The 16261-nt window shown below is 47.2% G+C and overlaps 1 protein-coding gene across 3 annotated transcripts in view; it reads right to left on the minus strand.

Annotated features, from left to right (window-relative positions):
- Positions 1–15254, minus strand: part of tkfc (triokinase/FMN cyclase) — a 119625-nt gene extending 104371 nt beyond the window's left edge. For all 3 annotated transcript variants that reach the window (XR_005461888.1, XM_038807519.1, XM_038807518.1), the window contains exons 1-2: positions 15091–15254; positions 11463–11652 (exon numbers count right to left, since the gene is read on the minus strand). Coding sequence is in view for 2 of the 3 variants with exons in the window: in XM_038807519.1 (XP_038663447.1) it covers positions 11463–11652; positions 15091–15096 (196 nt within the window). In the remaining variant the exon portion in view is untranslated. The remainder of the gene's footprint in view (positions 1–11462; positions 11653–15090) is intronic.
- Between the last annotated feature and the right edge of the window lie 1007 nt (positions 15255–16261).

Raw genomic sequence — 16261 nt, forward strand, 5'->3', positions numbered from 1 at the left:
TCTACTTCTGAGGATTGGTCTCATTCAGATTTTTAAAAAATCAGGGCAGCACGGTGGCCTAGTGGTTAGCACAACCGCCTCACGGCGCTGAGGTCCCAGGTTCGATCCCGGCTCTGGGTCACTGTCTGTGTGGAGTTTGCACATTCTCCCCGTGTCTGCGTGGGTTTCGCCCCCACAACCCAAAATGTGCAGAGTAGGTGGATTGGCCACGCTAAATTGCCCCTTAATTGGAAAAAATAATTGGGTACTCTAAATTTATAAAAAAAAAGAAGTTTTAAAAAAAATCTTTATTGTCACAAGTAGGCTTACATTAACGCTGCAGGGAAGTTAGATGGAATCCCTGCTGAAGTCCTGAAACATGGCAGATACAAACTGCTGGCACAGCTACACAACCTCATGGGCGTGATTTAATGGTAAGGTTTCGAAGTGTGGTAGCAAGCGGCAATGGCCGTGACCTTCCCGACGTTCAGCCCAGCGAGACCGTCATGCGCTCGCCAACCACCCCCCCCCCCCCCATCCCCCGCGAACAAGGGAGAGCAGCACTTAAGCTGCTCCTGCACAGCCAACCCCACATAGCGAACAGCCATGCCTCCAAGAAGACCACCCCATGATTCAGGGATGCCAACGTGGGCAGATTATTGGACATGGTGGAGGGCAGACAGGATGCCCTGTTCCCCGCAGGTCTCCGAGAGTCAGCTACAGGGCAGCCAGTGCCACCTGGGATGAAGTGGCAGCGGCCGTCAGCTCGGGGAACATGACCAGGAGGACAGCCACATAGTGCCGTAAGATGATCAACAACCTCCAACGGGCCCACGGGAATGCGCCTGGCACCGGCCAGCACCGTTCTGTGCCCCATCCCACCCATATCCAACAGTGCCGCCAATGCTGCCGAGCCTCCCCATACCCCATCCGACCCCCCACCCTGCCTCAGTCTTCCCATTCCCCACCAATACTCGCCATTCCCACGATATGGTCCATCTCCATAACACCCTCCCACACCGAAGCTCGCTCCCCACCCCTGCGATGAACGACGTGTGCGGCTAACGATGCCCCTCTGTGTTCCTGCAAGAAATGTTGGCCCACAACAGACGGGAGAGGATCCAGATGGGCGGCAGTCTTCAGAGTCCTCACCCACTACGAGGAATGGGCCTTAGAGGTTGGCGTACGGCGCAGAGGTGAAGGTCCACTGGCCCCACCCAGATGAACTGTCATAGGTCAGTTGTTAATGCCATACAGAATGACCCAACCCTCCCCATGTCCATTCTCCCACAGGATCCTCATTCACTGGTGCCGCACCATCTGGAGTAGTTCCCCCTCCCCCCTCGAGATCATCTTGGAGGAGAGCTCCAAGGATGCCATCGCTAATTTTGTGACAGCTGTCATCCCGACCCTTCACCAGCGCAGAGATACTCATATTAGTGGGCAACAGAGCTTCCGGGACACATTCTAGTGAGCACCACACAGTAGCTGATGCATATCAGGTGGAGGCAGGAACACCCAAATGAGACAGCGGTCAGAGGTCTGCCGGATCCCAAGACCTAGCTCTGGACCAGGTTCACCCGGAGCTGATGCAGTCGCTAGGGTGCGGCCGTGAGACTAAGAGGGGGATGTCAATGACCCTCCAGCCGGTCCATAGCCGACTGGAGGAGTCCCAGAGGCTACAGGCGCAGGAGATGACACCAGCAATGTGTGGCACCAAAGCCAACACTGGTGGCCACAGTGGAGAGTTTGGTGCACGATGTCGGCAGCATGAGTGGAGGTGTCCAAGGCGTGGTCAGTCAGTGATGGGCATGGCTGAGCACCTCAACAGCATGTCCCAGTCACTGTGGAATGTAACCCAGTACCAGGCGAAACTCGATGAGGCATTGCAGAACATGTCCCAGTCTCAGGTGGGCTTTGCCAAGGCCCTCCAGAACGCTCTGGGAGATTTCCCAGTCCCATGTGGGAATTGCTGAGGCACTGCGCCACATGTCTCGGTCACTGGGGAACATTTCCAAGTCACAGGTACGCATTGCCAGGACGCGCAGAGCATGGCTCAGTCACTGAGGAGCATCGCCGAGGGCATCGACACAATGCTGCAGACATTGGGGAGCCACAGGGCTGGCAGAGTCAGATGATGCAGGAGCAGCCAGGGCTCGATTCAGGTGTTCTTCTGTCCCAAGGTGAGCCCCATGACTCTATGGGCATTGACCAGGAGGAGGGGGTGCTGGGTGCCAACATGGAGCCACCCTACCGAGTGGCAACAGCAGCCACCTGCTCCCCCGAGACGCAACTCACTAAAAACAGTGCGCCTTGGAGTCAGCATCTGGAACAGGGCGGCACAGTGAGTTATGTGCCACAAATAATTAGGCCAGGGCTCTCCAGCCCCAGAGAACGCCCTCCAGGGGCAGCGAAGGCCACGGGACGCGGTAAGCAGCAGGCTGCCTCTACCTATGATGTGCATCCCTGGGACACACCTAGACTTAGCGGAAGAGCATGGAAGGCTAAGTAGATCGAGAATCACTGAGCGCACTGGGTGGGGGTCGGGTGCGTTATTTGGGGGAGGGGGATCTGGGAAGGGTAGGGAGAGTTGGGCAGCACCATCAAGAGATTGGGGCAATTGGGGACACATAAATAAATTATTAAAAATCGTTCACCTCGACCAATATGACGCCTCTGGTACTTTCTTCCGCAATGTGGGCAGAGCACCAATCCCATGCCCATCTCCCAAATCACTGAGCGCACTGGGTGGAGGTCCTGGATTCCCCCTTCTCCCCCCCCCCCCCCCCCCCCCCCCGCAATCACGGCCCACTACGTGCAGGTGATGGATGCGAGCAAGCCCTCAGCAGACACGCAGGTGTCAGACTGTGGTGGTATGGCATTGAACGAGGAGCACCAGCATTCAGATCTCAGTGGGTTAGCATCACCAACCTTCCCTCAACAGTGACATGCTGACAATGCGGATGTAATCCGATTACCCTGGAGTGATGCTGCACAGGGTGGGAAATGGTGGGGTGGGGGCTGACAGATGAGGCCATGCTCTATGTGAAGCGAGCGAGGATGAAGGCCTCCTTGGCCCTCTGGCGGGTCCTCCACAGGCTCGCCCTCCAGCTCCTCATGATCCGGTGCCTCCTCGGAGTTGGACACATGTTCCTCCCCCTCCAGCATATCGCCCCGCTGCTGTGCCAGGTTGTGGAGGACACAGCAGACCACCACAAAGCGAGTGACCCTCTGGGGGGTGTACCGCAGTGCACCACCAGAGCGGTCGAGGCATCAGAACAGCATCTTGAGGAGTCCGATGCACTGCTCAATGACAGCCCTCTGGCCACATGAAAAATGAAATGAAAATAAAAATCGCTTATGGTCAAAAATGAAGTTACCGTGAAAAGCCCCTAGTCGCCACATTCCAGCACCTGTTCGGGGAGGCTGGTACATGGATCTCGTTGTATCGAGTCTCTGCTTCAGAAAGCGGCCTCCTTAATGGTGTCATTAGGCAGGTCCTAAGCGGATACCCCTTATCTCCCAAGAGCCAACCGGCCATCCTAGGGTGGTCCACAAAGAGGCCAGGGATGTCCGACTGCCCCAGGATGTAGTTGTCGTTCACACTCCCTGGGATAGGGGGTCGCTCCCGTTAATTGTATGATGATCGGGCTTAAGTCCTGATTTTTGGTTTCTCACCATGTTATGGCAGGATCCTGATTTCGCCAACAGGAGCAGGCCAGTTAGATCGCAAACAGATCAGCACCCAGCACGGTTCTCGATTTTGGCCTCTCCCATGATTCAACTCCCATGATTCAATGGGCCTGTTGCGCTGTCGTTAAGCTCAGCGCGGCCATTAAATTGCACCCCATATCTCTCATTTGGGAAGAGGACCGAATGCTATGGGATCTCTGAGACACTATGATGGTGACTATATTCAAGAAAGGAAACAAGTCTGATGGTGACTATAGAGGAGTCTCTGTGCTGACTGCCACAGCGAAGATCATTGCAAGGATCCTCATCAAGCGCCTCCTTCCAGTGGCCAAGAAACTCCTTCCTGAACCACTGAACAGTTTCCGCCCATTGAGAGTCACCACAGACATAATCTTCACTGTGCAGCAAATTCAATAAACAAAGAAGGAACAGCATCCTGGCATTGTTCAACCTCATAAAAGGCTTTTGACTCTCATTTACGAAGGCCTTTGGAGAATCCTCCTCAAACCTGGCTGCCCTCAGAAATCTGTCACGATCCTCCGCTTCCTCCATGATGAGATGCAAGCCATGATCTTCATCAATGGAACCACCACAAACCCTATATGAAAACTGGGGTCAAACAAGACTGTCACTGCACCAACTCTCTTCTCCATATTCCTCACTGAAATTGTTATGATAGGGAGATGTTAGGAAATTGGATCCGGAAATGGGATTGAGATGTCGTGGTCAATTTAGGAGTTAACAGGCTGAGGGCAAAACCGCTAGCACTGAATCAGAAGTATAAGCCCACACCTGGCCTGAGTTACATTGTCCCATTCAGACTTAAACTCGTTAATGGGAATAAACAGGATAACCCTGTTCAGCCGAGGTGATTCACTCAAGATCTACTGTCCTCCAGGACACTCTGATCTGACCAGCCATTAGCCCATTACAGACTCTGACAATCTCTTTTAGACCTAAATTGGAGGTTAATTGCATATTCATAGCATGGCGCTGTTATTTTGTGGCAATCAAAAGCCCAGATAGCGATGATGTGTTCAAGTCTGGACACCCCAGGACAGAACTGTTGTTTGAGAGCTGGGTGGAGCTCATGGAGAGAAAAAGAATCTTGTACAAACAGCGAGGGAGAAGGATTTAGAAGGCCACTAGGTAATGAAAAACTGCCAGAGACAGGCTTTCGGAAAGGGATCTGAACAAGCTGCACTAACAGCGGGACTATGTTCTGTAAATGAAAGTATCATGTTTGCCTGCCTGCATAAATGCAGTTGAGAGTGGTATGTTCATTTTACATGCAGTTTAATGGGAAATCGTATGTTAGGGTTAAGAATACATGTACACTGTTCTTGTTAGGTTTGAAGTTCAAAAGTTTAAATATTGTTTTTTCTTTTGTTTTAAAAGTTTTGTTTGTGAAAATAACCAAGACTTATTTCTTATATAATCACTCCTGGAGGGAATTAAAAGTGCAGTGTGGAGCTTAGTGTCTGATTGGTTGAAGCTGCCCCCACCCTAATTGCTGAGAGGCAGTTATCTGTCAATCACCTGAGGCCTGTTTAGGGGCACATTGTATTCTTCTCTTTGAAGTTAAGGTATTTTTTGAGTCATCGGTTAGCTGAGGTCTGTATAAAAGACAGACAGACAGCGCACACAGTAAGCGAGCACTTTTCCAGGAGACTCATCCGGAGTGGGGGATTGAAACTTGGTAATTTGGTGCAGTGAGGTAATTCGGTGCAGAGTGTGAGGAGGTGCTTTTTAACCCTGGTAAGTGACTGGTAAGTAGTCTCTCTTTTTCTTTTCATTGTCTAATTTATTTATTTTTATTTTGAAATTCTAGTTGTTTAAGTTTACCAAGGGTTTAAGACATGGCAGGAGATCCCAGACCCGTGTCATGCTCCTCGTGTGCGATGTGGGAGCTCAGGGACACGTCCACTGTCCCTGGCTCCTTCACGTGCAGGAAGTGTGTTCAGTTGCAGCTCTTGTTAGACCGCTTGACGGCTCTGGAGCTGCGGATGGACTCACTTTGGAGCATCCGCGATGCTGAGGAGGTCGTGGATAGCACTTTTAGCGAGTTGGTCACACTGCAGGTGAAGGTTACTGAGGGAGATAGAAAATGGGTGACCAAAAGAAAGAGCAAGAGTAGGAAGGCAGTGCAGGTGTCCCCTGCGGTCATCTCCCTGCAAAACAGATATACCGCTTTGGATACTGTTGAGGGAGATGGCTCACCAGGGGAAGGCAGCAGCAGCCAGGTTCATGGCACCGTGGCTGGCTCTGCTGCACAGCAGGGCAGGAAGAAAAATGGCAGGGCTATAGTGATAGGGGACTCGATCGTAAGGGGAATAGACAGGCGGTTCTGTGGACGCAATCGAGACTCCAGGATGGTATGTTGCCTCCCTGGTGCAAGGGTCAAGGATGTCTCGGAGCGGCTGCAGGACATTCTGGGGGGGGGGGGGGGGGGGGATTCAGAAATCTAAAAGGGCGACAGTACAAGGTACAGTGACTGAGGGGAGCACAGTGAATAGGCCCAGTAATAACAAAAGGAATAAAACTGGAGATGTTAAGATTCAAAACAGAGGTAAAAAAACCAACATAAGTGTACTTTACCTGAATGCTCGTAGTATTCGGAATAAAGTAAATGAGTTGATGGCACAAATCATCGTAAATGACTATGATTTAGTGGCCATTACTGAAACATGGTTAAAGGATGGTCACGACTGGGAGTTAAATATCCGAGGGTATCAAACTATTCGGAAGGACAGAGTGAATGGTAAGGGAGGCGGTGTTGCTCTGTTATTTAAGGATGACATCCGGGCAATAGTAAGGGATGACATCGGTGCTATGGAGGATAAGGTTGAATCCATTTGGGTGGAAATCAGGAATAGTAAAGCGAAAAAGTCACTGATAGGAGTAGTCTATCGGCCACCAAATAGTAACGATATGGTAGGGCAGGCAATAAACAAAGAAATAACTGATGCATGTAGAAATGGTACAGCAGTTATCATGGGGGATTTTAATCTACATGTCGATTGGTTTAACCAGGTCGGTCAAGGCAACCTTGAGGAGGAGTTTATAGAATGTATCCGCGACAGTTTCCTAGAACAGTATGTAATGGAACCTACGAGGGAACAAGCGGTCCTAGATCTTGTCCTGTGTAATGAGACAGGATTGATTCATGATCTCATAGTTAGGGATCCTCTCGGAAGGAGCGATCACAATATGGTGGAATTTAAAATACAGATGGAGGGTGGAAAGTAAAATCAAATACTAGTGTTTTGTGTTTAAACAAAGGAGATTACAAGGGGATGAGAGAAGAACTAGCTAAGGTAGACTGGGAGCTAAGACTTTATGGTGGAACAGTTGAGGAACAGTGGAGAACCTTCCAAGCGATTTTTCACAGTGCTCAGCAAAGGTTTATACCAACAAAAAGGAAGGACGGAAGAAAGAGGGAAAATCGACCGTGGATATCTAAGGAAATAAGGGAGAGTATCAAATTGAAGGAAAAAGCATATAAAGTGGCAAAGATTGCTGGGAGATTAGAGGACTGGGAAATCTTTAGGGGGCAACAGAAAGCTACTAAAAAATCTATAAAGAAGAGTAAGCTAGAGTATGAGAGTAAACTTGCTTAGAATATAAAAACAGACAGCAAAAGTTTTTACAAATATATAAGACAAAAAAGAGTGGCTAAGGTAAATATTGGTCCTTTAGAGGATGAGAAGGGAGTTTTAATAATGGGAGATGAGGAAATGGCTGAGGAACTGAACAGGTTTTTTGGGTCGGTCTTCACAGTGGAAGACACAAATAACATGCCAGCGACTGATAGAAATGAGGCTATGACAGGTGAGGACCTTGAGAGGATTGTTATCACTAAGGAGGGAGTGATGGGCAAGCTAATGGGGCTAAAGGTAGACAAGTCTCCTGGCCCTGATGGAATGCATCCCAGAGTGCTAAAAGAGATGGCTAGGGAAATTGCAGATGCACTAGTGATAATTTACCAAAATTCACTAGACTCTGGGGTGGTCCCGGTGGATTGGAAATTAGCAAACGTGACTCCACTGTTTAAAAAAGGAGGTAGGCAGAAAGCAGGAAATTATAGGCCAGTGAGCTTAACTTCGGTAGTAGGGAAGATGCTGGAATCTATCATCAAGGAAGAAATTGCGAGGCATCTGGATAGAAATTGTCCCATTGGGCAGACGCAGCATGGGTTCGTAAAAGGCAGGTCATGCCTAACTAATTTAGTGGAATTTTTTGAGGACATTACCAGTGCAGTAGATACAGGGAGCCGATGGATGTGGTATATCTGGATTTCCAGAAAGCCTTTGACAAGGTGCCACACAAAAGGTTGCTGCATAAGATAAAGATGCATGGCACTAAGGGTAAAGTAGTAGCATGGATAGAGGATTGGTTAATTAATAGAAAGCAAAGAGTTGGGATAAATGGGTGTTTCTCTGGTTGGCAATCAGTAGCTAGTGGTGTCCCTCAGGGATCCGTGTTGGGCCCACAATTGTTTACAATTTACATAGATGATTTGGAGTTGGGGACCAAGGGCAATGTGTCCAAGTTTGCAGATGACACTAAGATGAGTGGTAAAGCGAAAAGTGCAGAGGATACTGGAAGTCTGCAGAAGGATTTGGATAGGTTAAGTGAATGGGCTCGGGTCTGGCAGATGGAATACAATGTTGACAAATGTGAGGTTATCCATTTTGGTAGGAATAACAGCAAACGGGATTATTATTTAAACGATAATATATTAAAGCATGCCGCTGTTCAGAGAGACTTGGGTGTGCTAGTGCATGAGTCACAGAAGGTTGGTTTACAAGTGCAACAGGTGATTAAGAAGGCAAATGGAATTTTGTCCTTCATTGCTAGAGGGATGGAGTTTAAGACTAGGGAGGTTATGTTGCAATTGTATACGGTGTTAGTGCGGCCACACCTGGAGTATTGTGTTCAGTTTTGGTCTCCTTACTTGAGAAAGGACGTACTGGCGCTGGAGGGTGTGCAGAGGAGATTCACTAGGTTAATCCCAGACCTGAAGGGGTTGGATTATGAGGAGAGGTTGAGTAGACTGGGACTGTACTCGTTGGAATTTAGAAGGATGAGGGGGGATCTTATAGAAACATTTAAAATTATGAAGGGAATAGATAGGATAGATGCGGGAGGTTGTTTCCACTGGCGGGTGACAGCAGAACTAGGGGACATAGCCTCAAAATAAGGGGAAGTAGATTTAGGACTGAGTTTAGGAGGAACTTCTTCACCCAAAGGGTTGTGAATCTATGGAATTCCTTGCCCAGTGAAGCAGTTGAGGCTCCTTCATTACATGTTTTTAAGGTAAAGATAGATAGTTTTTTGAAGAATAAAGGGATTAAGGGTTATGGTGTTCGGGCCGGAAAGTGGAGCTGAGTCCACAAAAGATCAGCCATGATCTAATTGAATGGCGGAGCAGGCTCGAGGGGCCAGATGGCCTACTCCTGCTCCTAGTTCTTATGAATCGATCTTTCCGCAGAGTCTTCAAAATAAAAAAATGTTGTGGTTCTGGTCCAGCATCTTGGCCACTGTTAGGATCTGACCAGGGGTCCGTAACACAATACTGTATCTCACTTCCAGCAAATTACACACAGGCATGGAAATAATCTACAGAACACACTGGAAACTGCTGAACCTACGCTTCCATCAATCCTAAACCACTCCAACCATTGGCTTAGAGCTTTGGAAAGCAGATGTTTGTGCTCATGCAGAAACTGAGCTCTCGATCATTGTTGACCCTTTCTCCGAAGCATATAAGAAAATGGGCCTTCTACTAATCACCAGGAAGTACAGTAAGAAGTCTTACAACACCAGGTTAAAGTCCAACAGGTTTGTTTCAAACACGAGCTTTCGGAGCACGGCTCCTTCTTCAGGATTCACCTGAAGAAGGAGCCGTGCTCCGAAAGCTCGTGTTTGAAACAAACCTGTTGGACTTTAACCTGGTGTTGTAAGACTTCTTACTGTGCTCACCCCAGTCCAACGCCGGCATCTCCACATCATAATCACCAGGAAAACTAAGGTCCTCTTCCAACCGACTCCCACAGCAAAACACCTGTCTCTGTCAATTAAGACCAATGGCAGAATCCTGAAAAAAAGATATTTTCCATATCTTGGGAGCCTTTTCTCAGTAAAGGCAGACATCGATGATTAAGTTAATCATCACCTCCAATGTGCCAGCTCAGCCTTCAGCGAACTGAGGGAAATAGTATTTGAGGACTAGAATCTCAAACAAGAGACTAAGGCCATGGTTTACTGGGTAGCAGTGATCTCCATGCTTATATATGCTTTGGTGACTTAGAGAACCTACAGCAGACACTCAAAACACTGCAGAAGTCTCGCCAATGGTGCCATTGCAATATCCTCCAAAACTAATGGCAAGAAAGGCAGTACAACTACGTCCTCTCCCAAGGCTTCTGACCCTGTCTAGCATCAAGGTGCCAGTCACCCAAAGCCAGCTCTGCTGGACAGTATGTGTCATTTGTGTGCCTAACACCAGACCCGGAAGGCAACTCTTCTATTTAGAACCTGGTCACGTAGGGCAGTCGCAAGGACAGTGGAAATGCTTTCCTCAAAGTATCCCTGAAGAGGTCAAACTAACCCGTCCACTCATAGGAGACCCTGGCTTGTGACCAACCAAAATGGAGAATGCCCATTTGGGAAGGCACTGAACATGTTGAAAGACTACATCAGGCACATTCAAAGGTGAAGTTGAAGTTGGGTGCCAGTGTGTGTGCCCGAGTGCCAGGATGGCACTGCCAAGGGCCAGGGGGAAAGGGGGGCTATGCCCATAAAATAAGGGTGATGGGGGGGCTTGAAGGGTGGGAAAATGCAGGGCAGGTAAGTAGGGATCTCTGGAAGGTTGGAGGGGTGATAGGTGGGGGCCCTGGAAGAGAGGGAGTGCTGTAAGGGGGTTTGGGGAGGTATGAAGAGGGAGCACCCCTTGGATCCCATAGCATAGCAGGGTGTCCTCACTTGGGGGGGGGGGGGGGGGAAGGTAGTGCCCATATGTGTGGGGCGGGGGTACATTTCCCATGGGTGAGGGGGACACATGAGCTCACTTATAGATCGGGGCACCCATTCAAAATGGCGGCCCAATCTCGGAGTTCAGCTCCCTAGTGCTAAAATAAATTCTAAGTGTGGGCTAAATCGGTGGAAAACTCCCCAGGGCCCAAAAAGTGACAAGTGTCATTGAATAGCGGTGGGGAACTCGGCGGCAGAGCCAGCGGGAAACTCCCTGAAACAGCCCAGGGACAAGTTAGGGGCAGCATGGTAGCACAGTGGTTAGCACAGTTGCTTCACAGCTCCAGGGTCTAAGGTTCGATTCCGGGCTTGGGTCACTGTGCAGAGTCTGCACGTTCTTTCAGTGTCTGCGTGGGTTTCCTCCGGGTGCTCCGGTTTCATCCCACAGTCCAAAGATGCGCAGGTTAGGTGGATTGACCATGCTAAATTGCCCTTAGGTTGGGTGGGGTTACTGGGTTTTTGGGATAGGGTGGAGGTTTGAGCTCGAGTCAGGTGGTCTTTCTAAAAGCCGGTGCAGACTCGATGGGCTGAATGGCCTCCTTCTGCACTGTAAATTCTATGATTCTATGTTAACTTTGAAATATTTTGGGGGAATCGCGCCTTTGAGTGGAAGATGGAGGCCAAACCCTTATGACTTAATAATAAAAGTATTAGCAACTCAACCAGAGGAATCGACCCAGAATCGTGACCTATGATTAACCAAAGAGTTCAAAATTTTCTAGAAAGCCACTGGAATCAAGCTTGAATATCATTACCTGCATGAGCAGGCTCATGTCCCGATCCTCCTCCAGACAGCAAGGCCACTTTGCCTTTGATGTTCTTCAGGTCAGACCTAATTACTATGCGGTGTCCCTGCAGCAGCTGCATTCCTATATTGCAGGCCACAATCCCATCCAATGCATCATCCACACAATTGTCCACGGAATTTATCAGCTTCTTTGAACGCTGCAGCAAAAACATCAATTCGTGTTTTTGTCAATAAAGTGTAATTCAGTTTGTTGACCCTTTTATACTGTGCTTTTAATAATAATAATCTTTATTTTCACAAGTAGGCTGGCATTAACACTGCAATGAAGTTACTATGAAAAGCCCCTAATCACCACATTCTGGCACCTGTTCGGGTACACAGAGGCAGAATTCAGAATATCCAATTCACTTTGTGGCTCAGTGTACCTTCCCTCCAACTTTTCCCTCCAACATTTTTGATTTTTACAAGTGCCGTTTGTTGACCTGTGGAGACAATCATGTTTTGAAAACAGTGCCTTCAAATAACATTCAATTAGAGCAATATATCCTGCTGAATCAAAACCTCAGTCAACCTTCTACCAGGTCTACCCTGTTAGGTGTGGCAAATTCTTGCTCATCACCTGCATCATGAAGAAAAATATTTTTAAAAATATTTAAAAACCTCCTGTTTCATCCCTGAAAATTGGTTATTATTTATTTCCTCAAAAGGAAGCTTTTATTTTCACTGTACTATAGCCACAATATTAACCAAAAACATGTGATATTTGGAATAGGTAGTGTGCTTCATGTTCAAAGGAGTCACAAAACGACATGGTGGCACTGCTGCCTCACTGCTCCAGGGACCTGGGTTCAAGCTGTGAGCTCTTTCTTCCCGTATCTGCATGGGTTTCCTCCAAGTGCTTCCGTTTCCTCTCACAGTCCAAAGATGTGCAGGTTAAGTGGAATGGCTATGCTAAATTACTCTTTAGTGCCCAAAAGGTTCGGTGGGGTTACCGGGTTACAGATATAGGGTGGAGCTGTGGGCTTAAATAGAGTGCTCTTTCCAAGGCCAGTTCACATTTGATGGGCTGAATGGCCTCCTTTTGCACTTTAAATTCTATGAAAACACTTCATAACCAATGATGGCTTCTGAAGCGCTGTCACTGTTATATAATAAAATGTGGCAGTCAAATTGCACACCACTTATTTCAGAAACAACCATAGTCAAATGATCAATCATCTGTTTTTAAGATTTTGTCTGGAAGAATATTGAAATTCAATGAATATTGGCCTGGACATTGCTGCAACTCCCTGCTCTTTATCAAATTGCACCATAAGATTTTTTATATCTACCCGAACAAACAGATGAGGCCTTACCTTAACACTTTAACAAAATAAGTGGCAGTATAGAAAATGCAGCAATGTCAACATTGCAATGTCAGCATAAAATATTGCTCAAGTCCTATCATGGGCTTGAGCACAGCCTTATGATTCAAAAAGGAAATATTGTAACCCTGAACCAATCTAAGGCAGAGAGATAAAGGTTAGAGGTGGGCACTGATGCAGAGTTGGAAGAAAATGATTGAGCAGTTTGTTAACATCCTGCTCAACCCAACTCAGCCTGAGACAGCAGCTGTGAAAGTGCCTGGATTCAAAGCCAAAGGCTTGTGTTAGGAAAGAGTTCATGTTCCCTAATGCTGAAGTTGGAATTGGGATTTGAACTGTTTAATAGACTGCACTTATTGTTTAATCAAATATGCACCAAATATAAAGAGGATACTGATGGCTCAGTGGTATTGTTGAAGTGATTGCTGAATAGAAATTGTGTCTTGGCATTTTAGCCAGGCACAAGCCAAGATGAGGTGTAATTCTTTTTGTTGTCAGTTTTGATCTTGTATGTCTCTCTTGTGGAGACCATGAATTGGATTCAATTTGAATTGTTTTTTGGAGAAAGCAAAGAAATATATTATGGGCTCACTCACCGCATTGGCTTTGTAACTTTAAGAATGGAGTAAAAAAATAAAATAAATATGGAGGCAAAGAGGTCAGGACCTGCTTTCTCGTTCTTATTATAGAATTACCATCAGGAGCGTAACAGCTTGGAGGCTTAAGAGCTTGGAGGCTTAAATGTAAACAAACAGGCTCACCCCAACTTTGTCAACTTGAGCTGGAGAAAGTTTTATTCCAAATGTTGATATCACACTTGTAACTTGAGAGTCAAGATGCACAAGAGTTTAGGGAAGGTATTCCACATCTTAGGGTCCAGGCAACTGAAGGTATAGCCACCAATGGTGAAGCAATTAAAATCAGGGATGTTCAAGAGGCAACAATTAATTAAGTATCAATATCTTTGAGAGTTATGGGGGAGAAAAAGGGGGAAATACAACCCGAGAGTCAGTCAGAAAGATTTGGGGAAAACATTCAACAGGTACTGCTATACCAGCAGAAGAAAATGACTGGGGTTAATTAGCAAGCATGGTGCTGGTCAGGATAGATTTTTTGTCAGAGGTGATGTTTTGATTGTCGAGATACATGCATAGATACATAAAACAAACAGTGCAGAAGGAGGCCATTTGGCCCATCGAGTCTGCACCGACCCACATAAGCCCTCACTTCCACCCTATCCCCCGAACCCAATAACCCCATCCATCTTTTTTGGACACGGAGGGCAATTTAGCATGGCCAATCCACCTAACCTGCACATCTTTGAACTGTGGGAGGAAACCGGAACACCCAGAGGAAACCCATGCAGACACCGGGAATTAAAGACCAAGGAGTTGCCAGAAGATGCTTTGTTACTGAGAGTTTGTTGCATTATGCTCAGAAGATTGAGTGAAGATACTTTTTCTTAAAAGGAGACAGGAAGATTTACACTGGTGGGGCAGGCAGGTTTTGTTAAGGGTCAGGACTTTATGCATAAGGTTATGTTTCTGCCCCGAATGCAGTGTGGTTTGGGGTCTTCAGTCGCAGTTAATAGGAAATATCTTGAGTGAATTAGTTACATAAGTGATATTTGGTCGATGTCAGAGGTTCACAGCATGGAAACAGGCCCTTCGGCCCAGCTTGTCCATGCCGCCCAGTTAAAGTTAATATTGATACAAAAGTTTTCAAATTATTTTCTTTGCATTCGTCACTAGAAAATTTATATATATTTTTAGAAGTTATCAGTCTCTACAGAATCGTAACAATATCTAAAAAGATCCTCCCAGGCTTGCAATAAGTCCATGTACTGCACACAACAGCACTACGGTAAATGCAGTGGGTAGTCAGTATAATAGTGGCAATTCCTGTTGAACGACCTGCTCATAACTGGTGTTCATTTACCAGTTCGGAATTGGGATCTGTTGGTGCCAGTATGAGTGGAACATCCTTCTCGGTAGCGGTTCCATCTCAACTGTTTGTTTTGATTTGTGTTAATATTTAAATAAATATTAAAAACTGAAGTTAGAACTGAACTTCTGATCGCTTTGAAAAATATTGGCCTTCAAGTCCTCAGCCCTTGGTGAAGCCCGACAAAACATTTATAGTAGGTCAGATTGTCACCGATGGATGGACAGTGATTCCAGAACAGTGGTTGCTCCGAAACCACTGCACGGTGTTAAATATAAGCCGGGCTCAGTTAAACCCCAATAATTCCCCCACTACCCCGGCTCTTACGTGCATCCTTCAGCCTGAAACCAAGAGCAGCCGAGACGACAGTGCGGGCGATCTGCAAATTTCTGCTCTTTGACCCGGTGAGGAGAGTGAGGTGACACGAAGGGGGAAGGGGGAAGGGAGCCGGGCTGAGGGCGGTGCAGGTGGAGGGAATCCCTCTCTCTCTCTCTCTCTCAGCCTGGCGGTTGGCCCTGGAATCAGTTTGAAAATGTCGGGAGCGCGAGGAGGAGCCGAGCGAGTGAGCGTCAGCTCCACGCGGGTGTTCAGCTCGAGCAGAGCTGACAGTCTCCCAGAAAGAAAAAAAATCCCACAGGATGCTGTATTTACAGATTTACAATGCGTGAAAATAAATATTATTCGGTCTTTGTAGCCCAAGCTGTAAGTAGAGACACCATTCCTTTCCTTGTGTTAGAGGGATTGATATAGGAATGCACAATGTGCTGAGGGCACAAAATGGATTGCACATGTTTGGGGGCTGAGGGTTTGAAGAGGCACGATCCTCTGGAATATTTTGGATTTTGCATTAAACTTATGCTTCTTAATTTAAAATACTTTATCCAGCATTAATGATTTGTTTGGGGATTTTAAGAACATAGAAAATAGGAGCAGCAACTGAATATTCGTCCCCTGAACCAGCTCTGCCATTTCGTATAATCATGGCTAATCCAGCTCAACTCCACTTACCCGCCTGCACCCCTATAGTTCTTGATTCCATGAGAGATCAAACATCTATTCCTAGTCTTGAATGTAGTCAACAACTGGACATCCACAACCTTCTGGGTATACAATTCAACAGATTTGCAGTCCTCTAAGTGAAGAGTGATGCTTGATCAATGACTCCAGAAGTGAGATTAGAGGACAGTTGAAGGCTTTATTGCACTAGATGTCCCCCCCCCCGCAGCGCAGGTACAGAATGCAGCTGCTGGGGAGACACGGGCTCTTATACTCCGCCTTACTGGGCGGAACCAGCAGGCAGGCTTCACCCATGATATAGCAGTCTCAGGTACCTCTCACATCAATGGTCTTACAGCATTGTCCAGGGTACTGTAATACCCCTAATACCGACTACCACATTCACCCCTGTTAAAAAAAGAGTCCGGCGGGGTGGTGGTCTCACGTTGTACAGTGGTAGAGGTTGTGGTTATGGTGGTACCCGGTATACATTAGCACAGTG

This window comes from Scyliorhinus canicula, chromosome 9 (assembly GCF_902713615.1).
Source record: "Scyliorhinus canicula chromosome 9, sScyCan1.1, whole genome shotgun sequence".
Lineage (NCBI taxonomy): Eukaryota > Metazoa > Chordata > Chondrichthyes > Carcharhiniformes > Scyliorhinidae > Scyliorhinus > Scyliorhinus canicula.